The sequence below is a fragment of the Archocentrus centrarchus genome, chromosome 5 (genome assembly GCF_007364275.1).
Source record: "Archocentrus centrarchus isolate MPI-CPG fArcCen1 chromosome 5, fArcCen1, whole genome shotgun sequence".
NCBI classification, from domain to species: domain Eukaryota; kingdom Metazoa; phylum Chordata; class Actinopteri; order Cichliformes; family Cichlidae; genus Archocentrus; species Archocentrus centrarchus.
In genome coordinates this window covers 961,644-979,748 of record NC_044350.1, presented here as the reverse complement: position 1 = coordinate 979,748, position 18,105 = coordinate 961,644, and the positions used below count along the sequence as shown (strand labels likewise).

Genomic DNA, 18,105 nt, shown 5'->3' with positions numbered 1-18,105 from the left:
CAGTAACGCCTCAGCAGCACCATAACCTGATCGCCTCCATGCGATGCCACACTGCTGCATGAATTCATGGTAAAGGAGACCTATCCCAGTACTGAGTGTATAAATGAACATATTTTTCTGAATTTGGACACTTCTGTATTGGAAATCCTTTTCTGATTGATCTTTGGAAATATTCTATTAATCTGATATACTAGATTTTTGATTTTCATGACCTATAAGCCATAATCACCAACATTAAAACAAACAAAAAAAAGGGATTAAAATAATTCATTTAATCTAAAGAATGTAAAAGATTACATATTATAACTGAAGTACAAAAAATAAATGTTTTCACATATCAGGCCACAATCCTACTACTTCCAGCCAAGTGAGAAAGTCATTTTTGATGAAGAGCAACTCTCAACTGATTATCTGATGTGTCTGTTTAATAAGGGGCAGACTGTGTGTAAGTGTGTAGCCATACGTGGTTTCCTGGTGGTGATGGTGGTGCGTGGTGAGGGTGGTCCTGTGCCGGCACTGTTGTATGCCAGAACAGCAACGTGGTATCGAGTGCTGGGTCGAAGTCCAGACACCCTGGCTGTTGGTTCCATCCCTGCTGTCCTTACTCGGTCCGCTGCTGCTTCTCGTTCATGTTGTCGCCAGTACCGGATCTAATAACATGATGTCCGAAACAAGCGTACAGATCTGAAACACTGTATGTGAACTTATATATTTATTATTTTCTCTTTGTATTTTCTCCTTATTTATGTTCCAACAGTTTTCTGTGTCTGTAGTTTCAAATCTCATGATACATTTCTGATACGAGGGACAAAACAGAAATGGCTGCCTACTGCAGGAGATTACTCAATAACTGAGCCACTTAGATAATCCACTTTAAAAACAGGCCGTCAAGCAGAAATATTTACTTTTTAATGAGGACACATATTATGAGTGTGTATGTAGTGTGTCAGGTTGGACTGTTGTTACTGTAATTAGCAGTAAATTAAATATGTGTGCCATCAAATGTAAGTTAATTTAGCTGCAAATAGTGAAATGTTTATTTCTTTTGGTATTTTTCTGCATCTTTATATTTGGCATATAATTATTTGTTGGTCCTCCATACATACATTACAAAATCACCTGTGAGACAAGTTTTTGTGACTTTACTATGTTTTTGATACTGTCAACATATATTTTATTTTTACAGACTATGCTGTTTTGCAAACATTTGTGAACTCATGCAGCTCATCACCTCATATCCTCTCAGAATGCCATTGGCACTGAGCTGGTGGACAGGCTCCCATGAAACCTGAATCTCAAAGGCGGACAGCGCCGTGGCATTGATGCTTGAAGGTCCCACAGTTGGCTCTTTCAGGAGTCAGTCAGAGATGAAGAGGTTAAGAATGTGCAACAAACTATCTCCACTGTCTTATGATATGTTACAGGTACATAATGACAGCCATGTCCATTTTGCTAGTGCATCTGAAAAAATTAGAATTGCTTACTGACCACGTTATTACTGTGCTTGATTAGTCAGCCAGTGCATGAGGCCTGAACCCCATGTCAAGAGGAGGATGAGAAACACCCAATCCAAGAATACAGAGAAGCTGAAGGCTGTTAACAAGGTAATCTATTTTAATTTCTGTGTTATAAATCATTTTCTAATTTTTCTGACTGGTCTTATGAAATCTAATAATCTCAGATACTGGATATATGATTTTCATGAGTTATAAGTTACAGTCACCTAAATGAAAACAAGAGACTTGATATTTACTTTAAATGGAGTGCATATGAGCCTCAGTGACTTTATTCACCATATCAATTCAAAAGCAAATGGCTAAGTAAGAACCAGGAAAAAGAAATGCTTATAATAAATATAAACCACTGATGATAGTGCCAATTGCTGTGATTAGCATTATTATGTAAGAATGGTCTTTACCTTACAATATAAAGTGCCTTGAGGCAACTATTTGCTGTGATTTGGTGCTATATAAATAAAATGGAATTGAAACGAATAGAACTCTAACTGGACATTCCTTTATGACCAACTCCATAACATGTTAGCTTTTATGTATGCCATGGAAAAAAAAATGATGAAGGTTTTTAGCATATTATCCATTTACTTCTTTGCAAATTCATGTTTTGTTTTATATATATATATATATATATATAAAAACCACAGGGCATTGTGGACTTCAAATAACCAAGCAGTGATTTTTCTGTTTCTTTCTCCAGGAATTCAAGATTTGAATGACACTGTTGATAGTAACTGACATGTTTATCAATACATGCAGGAAAATAAAAATATGTCCTTCCAACCCAATATGGAAATTAGGACTGTTATTTTATTACTAGGCCAAAAAAAGCTTTGCTTCTGCTGACGTGCCATGTTTACATAAAAGGCAAAAAAATAAAAAATGAAACAACAAGAGTGGAACATCTTTTAACACTTCTGCTATCAAATTGTGCCCTGGCCTGAAAATCCATATACTTACAGCAATCTGACGGCAGAAGGGTTAATATCATGAAAATTCATTGAGTACAAAGTGAGAAAAGACTGAATGTCATTTTGTCAAAAGACTGAAACAGTGGTGCTGGTATAGCTACATATTATACTGCACCACTGAAAAACCTGTAAAATAAAATAAAAAAATACTGAATTTTATCAAGGTTTACAAATTCCAAAGTTTCAGAGACTGTCACTATGCAGCCATCAGCATGAGAAGCCTATATATTATCTTTCCTGAGTAAATACACCTATGTCATGGCTGAAAAAAAAATCCTGTGTGACCTCTTTCTTGAGCTATTGCTTTCACAAGATTTTCAGTAAACTTGACCTCTGACCTTGACCGCAAGGTCAAGGTGACCAAAATTCAAAATTGTCCAAGACTTTTAGGAGAAGCCAACTAAAGAGGATTCTTAAAACCAAAAATAGTGAGAGTTCATTTTTTTGAGTGTATAGCATTAGTTTTCTTACTGATTTCCTAATTGCATTATTTGTTAATACGTGTTGTTTTGCTACAAACTCAATGTTTAAATGTCATTTATGTGTCAACCACCACAAACTAATTCCAGGCTTGTACAAAACACAGTGATGCTAAGTTACCATGGCAGTTAGAGTAGTCATTTACGTAAAATAGCAGTTCCTTGGTTAGGTTGGACAACGGCATACCAACAAAGATGAAACATGTAGAAATGGAAATCGTTAAAGTACTGGTTGAATGTCACAGTGACTCACCTTCCTCTGCAGAATGAACCACAGCAATCTGGCTAAATGGACCTTCTCCTTTACGGTTATAAGCTTTGATCTTCACTTCAAAAGGAGTGTACGGCACCAGACTGCTGTTGTAGTAAACGTATCGTGAGGACTCTACGTGGGGAATTCGCATAGTTGTCCATGATGATGTGTCCTTCTTTCTGAATGCCAAGATGTAGCCAAAGCTGTCACCATTCTGGTATTCTCTGGCCATGGGCTGGAGGATTCAGAAATAAATTAAGAAGCAGAAAAAGACAAATTCACACAAATTCATGCTCCCCGTTGTTCTGGTCCTGTTCTTATGGATTCAGAGTTTCTGGACTTTGCCTCCAACCTAAATAAAGGTTTGCCTTTTCTTTACATCTGTCTGCCTGAGGCGTCTGCATTTGGGTTGTTTCTGCCTTCATATTATGTCAGACTTTTTGCAGTAGTCTCAATGAAAACATTTCTGAAATAATTTATTATATTAATATTCATACAGTATGTACACATATGATTGCCAAAAGATCTCTTGCTAAAATTATTCCAGTATACAAACATAGCCAAAGGTTTCACAGAAGTGGACTCAGGAGTTAGATCTTCCAACTTAACAGCACCTCTGTCTTAGTAAACACAAAGTAGATTTACAAAGAAAAAGTCTGTAAGCTAGGAAGAAATTGGCTTGATCTGCATCATTGATTTTTGCACAGAGCCAAATGCTGTGGATTATGTCTTTAATTACATAAAATGGAATTACTAGAACATCACCAATTTCAATATGACTGTTGTCAATGCCTCTGATGATCCTTAGTGTGATCAGTATGCATGTATAAATAGTAAGATTTATGACTTTTTGCTTCAAATAGAAGTATAGTTAAAGCACTGTGGAAATAATTTATCATTTAAGATGTTTAGTCACACTCATGACAAAATCCAAGCAGAGGCATCTGATTAGTTGTAAACTATATACAGAGACTGTGACACATCCCAGTCCACAGAAAAAGATGCTTTCACAGCCTTTCTGTTATGTACCTTGAAAAACTGTACTTTGCATGTTGCAGATTAGTGAATGAATAAAAATATCCTTAGTTCACTTTTAGTGTCTGAAACATCTGCACAGTAGTGAACATGTAAAAAAAATACTGAGGTCAACAGCAATGCTTAAAACTAACATACTTTAATCTTTTAAAAATTGTATTGTATATTACTCAAGGGGCATTGTTTAACTAATCTCAATCTATTCTTAAAGACAATGACTATTGATGCATTAAATTCATATTATTATTATTATTATTATTATTATGAGATTCAAAATAAATTGAATCAGCTTCGCTACAGTTTCATCTTGCATCTCTACATACCACCAACACTTGCAAGAAGGAGGTGTCTGGGACTGTCTGGGCAAACACAAGTGCACAATTTCACACATAATTTCATGCTTGGACTTCTGCAAATTTTGAAATTATGTGTGTAGAGAGATCCTCCATCATCATCCAGTGGGAGAAAACAGAAGGAGTTCTGATTGATGAACTGATTTTTAAATTAGATTGGTGATGTGACTGTGCACTTGGAGAGACATTTAACCTTTTTTTTAAGAGTGCAAATGCTCTGACTGTTTTAGCTGTTTCAGGCATCCACTTAAGTCAATTACAGTAAAGTTGAATCTTTCTTTAATGCAGTGTTTCCCAACTACTGTCCTGCGGCACAAAAGTGTGCTCTGAGAAATCATCAGGTGTGCCATGGAAGATTATCCAGTTTCACCTGATTGGTACTCTAAGCGAGCGGCATGTAGTGACAGGCAGAACAATAACATTCTCTTCCACTGGACGCTAGTTGTACTGCCCTCTACAACTAGTAGTGCCCCCAAACTGGTCTAGATTTCACACTGGGTAAGTAAATGGAGTAAACTGATACTCATTCTATTTCAATATATAAACTTTTTGTGACATTTTTGTTTGGTGTGTGCCTTGTGATTTTTCTAATGTGAAATGTGTACTGTGGCTTAAAAAGGTTGGGAAACACTGCTTTAAGGTATATCAATGTATAAACATTGCTTCATGTTGGAAGTGAGAAATAAATTCCCAGGGATTGTTTTTGTTTGTTTGTTTGTAATGCATTGAGGTATTTCAGGGAGAACATAATAGTGTAGGGTCTTTACCTTACAATAAAACGTGCCTTGAGGCCACTGCTTTTAGGAATTGGTACTATATAAGTTAAATGACCTGAACTGTGGAGTATGCTATTGCCCACATGTTCACTATTCAAAGGTTTCTGGCAACATCAACAATTCCCACCACCTACAATACTTTAAGTGAGTACTGACGTCACATGTTAGAATTACCTTCATCATACTGCATCGCAGTATATATATATATATATATATATATATATATATATATATATATATATATATATATATATATATATATATATATATGGCTTGCAAAAGTATTCATACCCCTTGAACTTTTCCATATTTTTTCCATATTTTGTCACATTACAACCACAAACATAAATATATTTCACTGGAATTTAATGTGAAAGACCAACACAAAGCGGTATACAATTGTGAAGTGGAGAGAAAATTATACATGATTCAAAACATTTTTTACAAATAAAAAAACTGAAAAAAACAAAAGTATGACAAAACCAAAAGTAAGTTTTGTCTGTATAGAAGTCTGTATAGAAAATAAATACAGTATCAGTCCAAAGTTTGGACACACCCACCCATTCATTCCAAACTTTGGACTGCTACTGTACATAAACTCATTTGGACCTTTCGACTCACCGTCCAAGTAATAATGAGTTCATTGTGATCTCCTCCTCCTCCTCCAAGTCCACTTGGGGCCACTGTGGGAGCTAAGGGCAAAAAAGATAAAGACACCTGACGATTTACATAATATGAACTGCAAGAAACCACAAGGGAAAATAGTATAAGTAGGAAAAAAAAAAATCACTGGCCGGCTTTGGAAATGATTATACTACTTTTAAGAGACAGTACACCTACACACCATTTTTTGATCTATTAATACTTACTACTTACCAGTACTTTGTTTAGCTCATTTTGTCAGACAGATACAAGTTTGAAAAGTAAAAAAATCTCCTGGTTTTAAGTTAAAAACAAGTGACTTCTGAAGCTTTCTGCTCATCTCTGCTGAAAGTTCCAGGCTACTTTAGCTGCTACTAGTATAATAAATATGAATTTCCTACATAGATGTTAGTGCCAGTGCATTGTTGGTAGTGTAGATGTGAGTACTTTATAGGATGTTAGGACTGAAATCAAGAATATAGACTCACCAGCCACTTCATTATTACACCTGTTCAACTGGTCGTTAACACAACTACCTGCTCAGCCAATCAAAAATCATATGGCAGCATCTCCATGCATTTAGGCATCTAGGCATTGTCAAGACAACCTGGTGATGTTCAAACTGAGCACCAGAATGAGAAAGAAGGGTAATTTAAGTAACTCTGAATGTGTCTTGATGGTTCCAGACATATTGCAGAAAACTGCTGATCTAATGGGATCCCCGCCTCCGAGTATCAGACAACCTCTTGCTAGTGCTAATAGTAGAGCCTGCTTGCTAATGATAGTAACAGTGAACTGTTCTGATAGTAAACCAGTGAAATTTTCAGCCCAGCCCAGAGGGATATCAAATGTTGGCTAAAACCCTGTGAAAGGAATGCAACTGTAACTCAAATAGCCACTCATTACACCCAATGTATGCAGAAGAGCATCTTTGAATTTACTGATGAGTTGTGATTTCTATTTTGGATGACAGAGCCAGAATTTGGTGTAAACAACATGAAAGTATGGATCCAGTCTACCTTGTATCAATGATTCGGGCTAGTGGTGGTGGTAGTGTAATGGTTTGGGGAATATTTTCCTGGCGCATCCTGGGGTCCTGAGTATCAATTAAGCATTGTTTAAATGCCACAGCCTACCTGACCATGTCCACCCCTTTATGCCTAAAATGTACCCACCTTCTGATGGCTGCTTCCAGCAGTGATAACACGCCATGTCACAGTGCTCAAATCATTCCTAAACTGGTTTGAACATTCATGGTGGAACAGGAGATTTGCCTCATGGCTTGATGTTATCATGTTAATATGGGCCAAAATCTCTGAGGAATTTTTCTAGCACCTTGTTGAATTAAGACACTCTGAAGGCAAAAACCAAACCAGTTCTAGCAAATAATAAAGTGGATGGTGAGCAAACCTGGTTCATTAATAACTGTCTAAACCACCCAGCACTAGCACCTTACCTGCTTGCAGTGTCCGGATGATGTGGGAGGGCATGCTAGGCTCTCCACTGCCAAGGATGTTGCTGGCAATTACCTGGAATTCATAATCCATCCAGGGCATCAGTCCTATCACACGAGCTGACTCTGCATTTCCTTCAATGTTCACTGGATCTGGTGTATAGTGAGCAGATATGGGTTTATTTAAATGGATTTGCATTGTTTGTGAGTTTGGTGTGTGTACTGCTTACTGAATAAATGCAAACAGAAGCCTTGTTGTACTCTGTAGTTTTTATTATGCACTGAAAAAAATATATTTTGAACATACTTAAAAAAATTACTCTAATTTGTTACAGCTAAATTTATTAGTTTTTGTCAAGTTATAATTCTGATTTCACTGAAACTGTAAATTGTATTTAAAATCAGTCAAAAACATTTATTTTCCCAGAATCATGAATTTACATTGAAATGAACTAAAAAGAGAATTTATTCCAGAGAACATAAACTCAATCTTTCACTTTGTGAAAACCTGACAGTTTGAGTGAATTCTAAGAACATTTGTAATTCTAAGAACATTTGTTCTTTGGACTTACTTAACTAAAAGACTCTAACTTTGTAACAAGCAATTTTGTTAGGTTCTTTCAACTTAAACTTTTAAGTCAGATTAATAAAATACAATTTATAATTACACTTAATTGGAAATGGTTTCTTATGTCGTAATTCAAAATGTTCCTCAATAAAGCTAAAATAAATAAATAAATCACGTTTTTCCTCAACTTAAAGGGGACATATCATCCAAATTCCACTTTTTTAGCCCTTATATACATTTTTTGTGTACTTTGAGTGTCTAGGAGTGCAGACAATTTTAATTTATTCTGCCCTGGTGCTGCTTTATATTCTTATTGGGTCATATTTTTCACTTTTCTCTATTCCCTATTATGTTTTCTTGCTATTACATCACAGTATTTGCTTTGTAACTGCTAAACAAGGTCACGGACTTCCGGCTATTTCATGAATCCGCCAGTTTTTTCCTCATAGCAATTTTGTAGTCCAAATACTATATACTTAATCAAATTATTGCACATCTTTAATTGTGTACAGCGAGTATGAGTATCCTTTTGTGGGTGTTAAATAGTAGTTTCCAATGCCTGGACACTATAGTTAAACTACGCTCCATATTGTAGGTAGTTGGTATGGATGGAGAGGGTGTAAATACAGTAATAACACATCATTGCGATGCGTTCATTTGAAGGCGTGGTTCTGCAGGTTCATCATTTTCATTCTCCTGCTCTGGGTCAGACTCTGGCTCGAACATGTAAGGCTGGATGACAAGTCTTCTTTTGTGGAAATATTTAATAAACTTGGAAATCAAAAGTTTCTCTGTCAGTAGATAATTATATCTCTGCCATCAAACTACAAAAATGGCCGCACCAAAATGAGCTGCTCTAAAACGCGCCTCAGAACAGGGGTAAACGAGGGGTCTGTGGAGCTACAATAATGAGGAATTCAGACCAAAGCATTGCAGTTCTACTTTATATAGACCACAAGTGAATGATTTAAAAGGAAGGATTTAAAAGCATGATATGTGCCCTTTAAAATTCAATACAAAGCAAAGATATGCTTTAGAAGTAGGATTTCTTTCTTAAGGTGAAACCATGGTGGCTTTTAATTTTAGATAAAGTAAAATTAACAGTTTCAAACCAAAAATCCTGATTTTCCATTGCACCAATCTAAAAATTCATTTCAAATAAATGACTTGGGCGTCACTTTTTTCAGTCTGGATGAATCTCTGTGCAGGAATGTGACTAAAAACCTGAGCCACATGAAAACCTCTCTGCTCACTGAAATAAGTCATTTTAGTGCTGCAAACTCTACAATTACTTACTGCTAAAAGTAGGTTTGCTAAATCTACCACTGGTTTCAAATCTCTTCTCAAAACAGTCAATAAAAAAAATCAGTCTGAATCTGAAGTTGATTCAACATTTTTTGTTTTAGCCACTGACAGACAGACAGACACACACTCACCTGTCCTCATCTTCTTCCATTCAGATGAGAAAGAAGATCGGCCCATGATGACATATTTGCCAATAGGACTGTGGTTATCATAGCCACGACTCCACCTGAGTTCCACTGATGTCTCAGCTACATTCTTAACCAATAAACCTCCAGGAGGTCCAGGTGGGCCTGGACAAAACAGAGAAAAGTAAATGAAAGAATCCCCATAGCTCAGTTTGTATCCACCAGCTTAAGTAGTACGAGATAGTGTACATTCAATAATTCACATGACAAAATGTGAATTTTGTTGCCTATGCCTATACAGACGACAAATCATTACATTAACACCAGTACATTCATACACAATACATAGTATTGTGGTAAAATTTACCTCAGAGGATTTATAGTTTTATATTTCAAGGCACTACTTAAAAACTTAAACTGGTACTTACCTCTCCCAGTAAGTTTTGTGAACCCTTAATTACTTTGGAAATGTAGTCAAAATGCACCTCTTTTTCCACCTCTGAAATGTTCCGCTATGTTCACCTACTTTTCTGTGACTGGACTCTAAAAAGTCTATGTGCAGAAAGTGGAAGTGACTTCCACTTTCTAGACATACACTTTTTACTGCATGCCTATGTGATTACTCTTGTCCAACAGCTTATCACATCCTTTCATATCCAAAAACAGCTGTAAAAGTCTAACATAAAGGCAAACAGCTAACCAATGAGCTGAAACTCATTACAAAGCTCTGCAGAGCTGAGTAGTATTCAGATTCAGCTGATTAAGAAAAAGCCAATAAATTCTGGTGCATTTTGATCACTATCATTAGGACTGCAAAACAGGACAAATATCTTGGGCTTATCTTCTTGTTGTCATCTCCATGGATGAACCATTCACACTTTTGCACTATTTCATTAGTATATAAGAAATACCTATGGATATAGGGTTTATAAGGAATGAATTTTCAGAATGAGTGAATATTCATGCTTTTCTTCTGGTGTACCTTACATTTCTACTATACCACATAGTACACGCAAACATAGCAAACTGGTTCTTTTAGAAACCTTATAGTTCCCTATATTGAATGCAAACTCAAGGTTAATTAGGATTCTGAATTAAAGGTAGATAAAATACTTAAGTGCACAGAATAAAGTGCTATTTTTAAAAAGATTCATGTGACCAGTTCAACTTTTTCATTTCATATGAGAATACTTAGATGAGTTCCACAAAATGTGGTTAAAATGGTTCAAAACAATTTGTACCAATTTTACCAGTTATTACTTTTTCATTACATTAAATAACTCAATTAAAAAACAGTTTTGCTCTCAATAAAGTATAAAGGTAGCATGCAATTCTCTTTGCCCAGAAGTTGTCTTATCAGGCAGTGCTTACTTAAAAACTCGGTATACCAACCACCAAAAAACCCCCTAAAAAGTCTAAATAAGTGTTTCTTTTATCTGGCCTCAAACTAAACATCACATGAGTGCATGCTCAGAAGGAGGCTGACAATACTGACTATATTCTGAGCATGACCAGCAACTGGCATTGGTTTAAAACAAGTGTTCACTAACATCATGATATAGGATCTATGCAGGACCATTAAGAATATGAAATCAGATGACAGCTCTAACTTGTCTTACCTCGAACCACTAGTTTAGCTGAAGCTGAGGCACTATCCACCACAGTCTGTGCTGTGCAGATGTATATCCCTGCCTGACTCAGCTGAGCTTTCACAATCAACAGGTCACCAATGTTTTCCTTCTGAAAGGACACACACAGAGAACAAATGAAATGAGTTGAAATGGTGTTCGGTCATTCTTGGTATAATACAGAGAAAATTAAAGAATGCATGTCCTGAAGAAAACGAATGGTGAAATTGAATGGTGTCAGCTGAATGGTTTGAGTTGAATTGTTTAAATTGTTGAAATATTTTCAAAACTGCTAAAATACACTAAATGATTCTCCTAAAAATGAAAGAGAATGAAACTGCAGAAATTTTTAGAAAGAATGAATATGTTGAGGCACAGGGAGTATGTGTGTCCTAATTGTTCAATAGTTGTCATTGTAAAACAAAATGTAAATCTGTAATTTATGTAAAAACACAAAATAATTTTTTTTTTTTTTTTTTGCAATTTTAAGCCCAATTAATTGTATTGGAATACTGTTTACACATGTATTTAATATAAACTATTCAAAAAAATACACAATATTTAATGAAGATTTAAAACTAAGACAACTGTATTTTGATTTACAGTCATGTAAAAAGTTTCTGTAATTAAAATACGGAAAATGTTTTTTACAAAACAGAATATTTAACTTTTTTTTAAAGGTGTTTACAGTGTAGGGAAGTTTTGAGAGACTGACAAGTTGCAGTCTAAATGGAATTTGCTGACAAGAAAAATATAAGTTTATCTCTGTAATGAATCAAACTAAACTAGCCAAATAAATGATCTGTAACATCTGTTGCTGTGGAAAAGTCTAAACTGCTTTCAAAGCAAAATCAGCTTAATTTTCCAGCTTGGTGGAAAGAAATACCTGCATAAAGGCACACAAATCCCTTTTGCATCTATTTTCCTCAGTAAAGCCACCACCATTTTATTACTAATAATAATAACAGGTCAAAGCTGAAATTTGAGGTGCTATTTGTGTTGTTTGATGATGTGAATCCTTGATGAAGCTCAAAAGCAGGCATCACAGTCTTAAGAATAAATGATCAAAGTCACCAAGTCACCTACTAGAATTTTCGCCAGGCTTCCAAGCCTGCACACAAAGAGTAGACTAATATTGTGCCTTTCTACTCAAATTGAGCACTCAAAGCTCTTTATCCCACACGTCACATTCACCCAATCACACACATTCATGGTTTTATCTAACATTCACAGACACACTCACACTTTGATGGATACATCAGGGGGAACTCAGGTTTCAGTATCTTGCCAAAGGATACTTTGACTTATGGAGGGGAGGAGCTGGGGCTCAATCAACTGACCTTTCAATGGGTAGATGCCTTACTCGAACATCTGAGTTACAGTTGCCCCAGTATCATCCCAACCTTTTCTCCACCACACATCACAGAACTCACCCCATCCACTCGATGGTAAAGCCCAACAGAGTTCTCCAGGTCCAAAGGGACCCCATTGAGGGACCACGTGAAGGTCAGGTCCATAGTTGCATCATGGGAAGCATGGCACTGGAGCGTCACATTCTCCCCCTGATTGATGTCTGCATTAGAAGGTGCTAGTGTGATCTTGGTGGCATCTGTGAGGGGTAAATATTTTAGATGAAAACTAGCAGGATGCTGGATAAATGTCTCAAGATTCCAAGATAAAACATAAAGAAGTCTGACATTTTGAAGATGTACTCATACATGTTCTTGTGTACCGTTCTTATGCTAAAGGATTCAAAACATTCTTACAAGGGAAAGACAGACAGGAGCTAGCTTTAACAGGCCCCAGTGATTCCATGCAGTTAGCTTTGCTTAGTAAAAAAAAAAAAAAGAAACGAGGGATGCTCAGTTCAAAACAGAAAAAAAAAAACACAGCAACCAACTCTAGAACTAGTAACATGATACAATATGATGGATCTCTTGAATCAACACAGCAAAAGACATGTAGCTTTAAATATTTTGTGTATGTATGTGATATTTGGATTGGAGATTAGTCTGATCCCGATTCAAACAGCTGGAGTGGGTATTGGTGAAGAGGTGATCTAGAGCTAATCCATTAAATTCGGCTTTATGTTATTTACAACACGACACACCAGCAACAGCTAGAGGGAGAGCTAACACAGCTAACACAGCAGGATGAAGCTAACAAGCAAAGTAACAGCAGCTTAGAGGTATTTCCCACTGGCTGCACCAACAGCATTTGTCTGTGTATTTTGTTTTTAATTCAACTGCAAACTCGAGGTCAAGTGAGTCAATGTGACTGAAAAGGTCTGAAGATGATGATGATGCTGCTTTTTCTCTCCCTTGCTTGCACTCACTGTCCTTATGTTCTACGCAACAGTTTAAGCAGGATCTTGTTCACAAGCGATGGGAGAAGGGAGCGGGAGATTCACAGACGGATTGGGGCTGCATCTGCAGTGATGTGGATGCTGCACCGGTCTGTCTTGGTAAAGAGGGAGCTGAGCGTGTAAGCAAAGTTCCCTACCCTCACCTGAGGTCATGAGCTTTGGGTAGTGACCGAAAGAATGAAATCATGAATACAAGGCGCAGAAATGAGCTTTCACCGAAGGGTGGCTGGCCTCTCCCTTAGAAATAGAGTGAGAAGTGCTGCCATTCAGGAGGGGCTCAAAGTAGAGCCGCTGCTCCTCTACATTGAAAGGAACCAGTTGAGGTGGTTCAGGCACGTCCTATCGGCAGGAGGCCCCGGGGCAGACCCAGGACACGCTGCAGAGATCTCTTGGCTGGCCTGGGAACGTCTTGGAGTCCTCCCCATGAGCTGGCTGGGGAGAGGGAGGTCTGGGCTTCTCTGCCTAGGCTGCTGCCCCCACGACCCGGCCCCAGATAAGTTGAAGAAAATGGATGGATGGATGGATGGATGGATTCTCATTTTGAATCTGATAAGTTGGTACAGGAGAATGTTTACCACAGTTACACGGTTACTCTTTTCTTAACAACACTGTGGGTGATGACTGAGGAAAAGAATTGCTGTTTTTTTGTTCTTGCTTGATATAGGATATCAATAGGACTTCAAGAATCAACAGTTCAGGGCCACTACTAGTTTACGATGATAAGTTTCATACTTGAAAATCTGACACGCAGGAAGACACTAGCAGTGGTGTGATGACCAAAGATAAGAAAATATCAATTATAAAATAAATAAAATGAAATAAAATTCATAGACTTGTAGCATTGTAATATGAAAAAACAAGCAATGCAAAGTACCACGTTAAACATCTCAACTTTGAGAACCAATGAATGCCAAGATTACAGCTGATTGACATGACACATGAGGCTGTTAGTTACTTTGTTGTCACAAGGCTAGATGACTGTGTTGTTTTCAGTATACATATGAGTGAGTGTACCTCTCACAGACAAGTGTCCAGTGCTGTTGGCTTTGCCAAGGTAGTTTTCAGCAAAGCAGGTGTACTTCCCTTCATCTGCCCTGCTGATATTGTGGATCCATAAGATGCCATCTGGAGTTACTGTGATTCTGAGAACAAACACCATATAATATAACCCTTAATGCAATTAAATACAACATCATAAACTTCAAATATAATCACTGTTGATAAATTCTTGACAGAATCTGAACACCATACAGGTAGTTTTTGTGGAAGGGTTTGGATCGTTCTGTAAGTCATCCCCCAGTTTGTTGTTGCAGCCTAAAACCTTTTGACTATTTGCCAAACTTTGATAAGATCAGATAAGGTGACTCATTAACTTATGCCAAAATCAAGATAGTCATTTGCTACAGTAGGTACATTTAAGTTAAATGTAACAAATAAGTAAGTAGAATGATATGTAGCTCAATGGAATAGTTTGATCAGCAACAACCTCTCCACTATAGCTTCAAATGTGTCCAGTCTGAAACCAATCACCAACAGCTTATACTTACAAGGTACATCATGCTAATACAGACTATGTACAATAGTCAGAGGAACAAATCTCATCCCAGGACGTGTAGATCTTGAGCCCACAGCTAGAATCTGGCGCAGAGTGACTTTATGAGTGTAGTTAGCACATCACACTCATTTAGCCACTCCAGGTAAAGTTTGGACACAGTTACCCATTCATATGAATAAGTATGTCCAAACTTTTGACTCGTATTTAGGGTTGCCACCTTTCACACATGAAAATAAGGGACACCCACCACGGCTTCTCAGGGCCATGACCAACATGACCCAAGTCACCCGACTCACATTTTATGTTGTGTTTTTTTGTAAAGGGGTGATAAAGAAAACAATTAGTCATACATAAAATTAAATACGTTTTTAGCAATGAAGACTTTATTGCAAAAGATTGCTTCATGTAAAGTACTGTTAAATAAGGCTACATTGCATGCATCCCTATTTAAAGACCTCAAAGCTAGAAACTCTGTGTGGAGTTTGCATGTTCTCCCTGTTTCTGCGTGGGTTTCCTCTCACAGCCCAAAGATATGCAGTTACTGGGGTTAGGTTAATTGGGGATTCTAAAATTGTACGTAAGTGTGAATGTGAGTGTGAATGATCGTCTGTGTCTCTGTGTTAGCCCTGCAACAGGCTGCCGACTGCCCCACCGACCCTGAACAGGATAGATAGGGTAGAGAATGGATGGATGGATGGATGGATGGATATATCAAAGTGCAATGACACACAACTTGCACACAAGCTATTGCACAATTAACTTAGTAAATGATATACTGTATGATTTGCCGCATGACAGTAGCACTAGCACCATCAAAGTCAAGCTTTTAGCTTGAATTTTCATTTTTTCTCTTTCATCTTTCTGAGATATTTCATATTTTAAAAAGACTTTTAAACAGTTTTTCATCAAATCAAAATTATAGACTCTTGTCTTGGGACAAATAATTCTGTGGGTTATTTTGTGGGAATATCATAAAATCATATAAATCACTAACTAAAAACTATAATATTTGTGCCAAAATCCCCCAGTTATGTTTTATGAATTTTTAAAATGAATATTCAAATGGAATTTGCACTTTTTTGGTGGGACGTGATTTTGCCAAAGTAACAAGAATTAGACGTTTACTGTTAATCTACTGGTATGATTTGTTCTTTCAATGGCCATATATATATATATATATATATATATACACAATACTACTTTATATTCAGTTAATGAGCATTCAGACTCAACACCCTAAACAATCAATCAATCCAAACTAGTCTACTAAAGCACAATAGGAAACAGAATCAATAGTAACATAATGTTATATCAGTGTTCGGTGTTGCTCTCCTGATCCATGCTGCCTTATATCAGACAGCCCGCCGTGCACACTGAACATACTCGCCAAAAAATGTTACAGTTTTCCTTGAACTCATCCCCACTGACACTGTTCAGCCATGGATGTGTGTCTTCCCACTCACGTCTGTATCTTTGCATACGTTTTCATTTCTGGGGATGTGGTGGCATTTCGTGTAGTAGTGGACATTTTTAAAAGGCATGGGTGTGGGGGGTCCTAAGATGATCCATGACAATTTTGCTGGCCTTAGTATTTCCTGTATTTTATTTTGTGCTTAATTGTAACATTTAGTGTTGATGTGGGTGTGACAGAGATGAGTGTGGGACATTTTTAAAAATACGGAACAAATTGCGTCCCGTATCAGTTCAATATGGGACATGACATTTAATTCCCAAATAAAGGACGATTCCGTGTTTCATGGGACAAGTGGCAACCGTACTCGTATTGTATATAGAATAACCATGGGTGAGAAATGAAAAGACTACACTCATCAACGATGGGGATATCCTACTACAACTAGTGAGAATATAATAAATTTAACATTTCTACACATACTTTTTGGTAACCACATCCTAGAACAGACAAAAACAACTGTGTGGTAAAGAAATTAAAGAAAGTGCACTACAAGTATACTACATAATTTTAACTTCTGTAGATTTACTGCAGTTTTTCACTGTGTGAATCAAACAGCAGTGGATGGAGCAGCTACAAAGTTCTCTTTTCTTCACGTTAACACTTGTAGATGAATTGATTGATGAAGGGCTCCTACAGCTGTTTCCCAGTAAAGGTTTTAATGGTGGTTACAGGAACAAGCGCTGCAGCTTTGGATGCTGGAAAAAAGTTTCCTGTCGTTCCACCTGAGCTCACCATCTCAGTAATGGCTCTGCCTCTTTGCGCTTGCTGCATGTGTGCAGACAGACTGCATGTAAAACAACTGCTGTTGTTGTGTTATCAGTGTTTTTGTTGAAAAACAGAGGGCTGCATGAGCTTAATGTTGTATTTCTTTGTATTCACAAGTGCACTTCTAAATACGTTTCTATTGCATGTCTATTTTTAGTCACTAATCATGGATTAAAGCATAAAAAACATTTTGACAGAGCCCCTCTGTACCAAACGGGTGACAGGGGACCGGGGATTTCCTGTACTGATCGATCGCTAGTGCTTATGGTGGCGCCTGCTAGCAAAGTGCTGACAGCAATCTCTTCCGGTAGCTACAGCTGAAATTCTCAGCACAGCAAGCAAAACACATACAGGTGTAGAGAGCAATGGAGATGTGGAAAAACATGCTGACATCCACTTGGTGTTAAAGGTCATTATTCCAAATGACAAATCCTTCACAGCGACGGAGAACTTTAATGCTGCTAATGTGGGTGAAACACTCCGCTTACATGGAGACACCTGAGCACTGCAGAGTTTAAACAAAGCATCGAAGCAACAAATTTGTGTCGAGGATTTTCTATAATTGAATTACTCGAGTTACTCGAGGAACAGTTGCAGCCCTACTAGACTCCTTAACAAATGTGTTGACAGACTGATGTCTGCCATATTATAATTGCAGTGCCTTGAAAATGGACTACAAAATATTCTTACCATGTTGTTTCATGCAGGACATGAAGTATGAGTCAAAAGTTTGGAACACTTAGTCATTCATATGAATGAGGAAGTGTGTCCAAACTTTTGACTGTTACTGTATAAACGAGAACCACTGGTGAAAAATATCACTGGTATTGTTCCTGTCACAAAA

The 18,105-nt window shown here is 37.1% G+C and overlaps 1 protein-coding gene across 1 annotated transcript in view; it reads right to left on the bottom strand.

The window, feature by feature from the left end:
* Nucleotides 1-18,105, bottom strand: part of cntn2 (contactin 2) — a 77,341-nt gene that overhangs the window by 9,867 nt on the left and 49,369 nt on the right. Inside the window, exons 12-20 of the mRNA XM_030729641.1 lie at nt 14,482-14,609; nt 12,536-12,711; nt 11,094-11,214; nt 9,481-9,639; nt 7,480-7,629; nt 6,003-6,073; nt 3,218-3,452; nt 1,232-1,347; nt 464-650 (exon numbers count right to left, since the gene is read on the bottom strand). Coding sequence (XP_030585501.1) covers nt 464-650; nt 1,232-1,347; nt 3,218-3,452; nt 6,003-6,073; nt 7,480-7,629; nt 9,481-9,639; nt 11,094-11,214; nt 12,536-12,711; nt 14,482-14,609 — 1,343 coding nt within the window. The remainder of the gene's footprint in view (nt 1-463; nt 651-1,231; nt 1,348-3,217; nt 3,453-6,002; nt 6,074-7,479; nt 7,630-9,480; nt 9,640-11,093; nt 11,215-12,535; nt 12,712-14,481; nt 14,610-18,105) is intronic.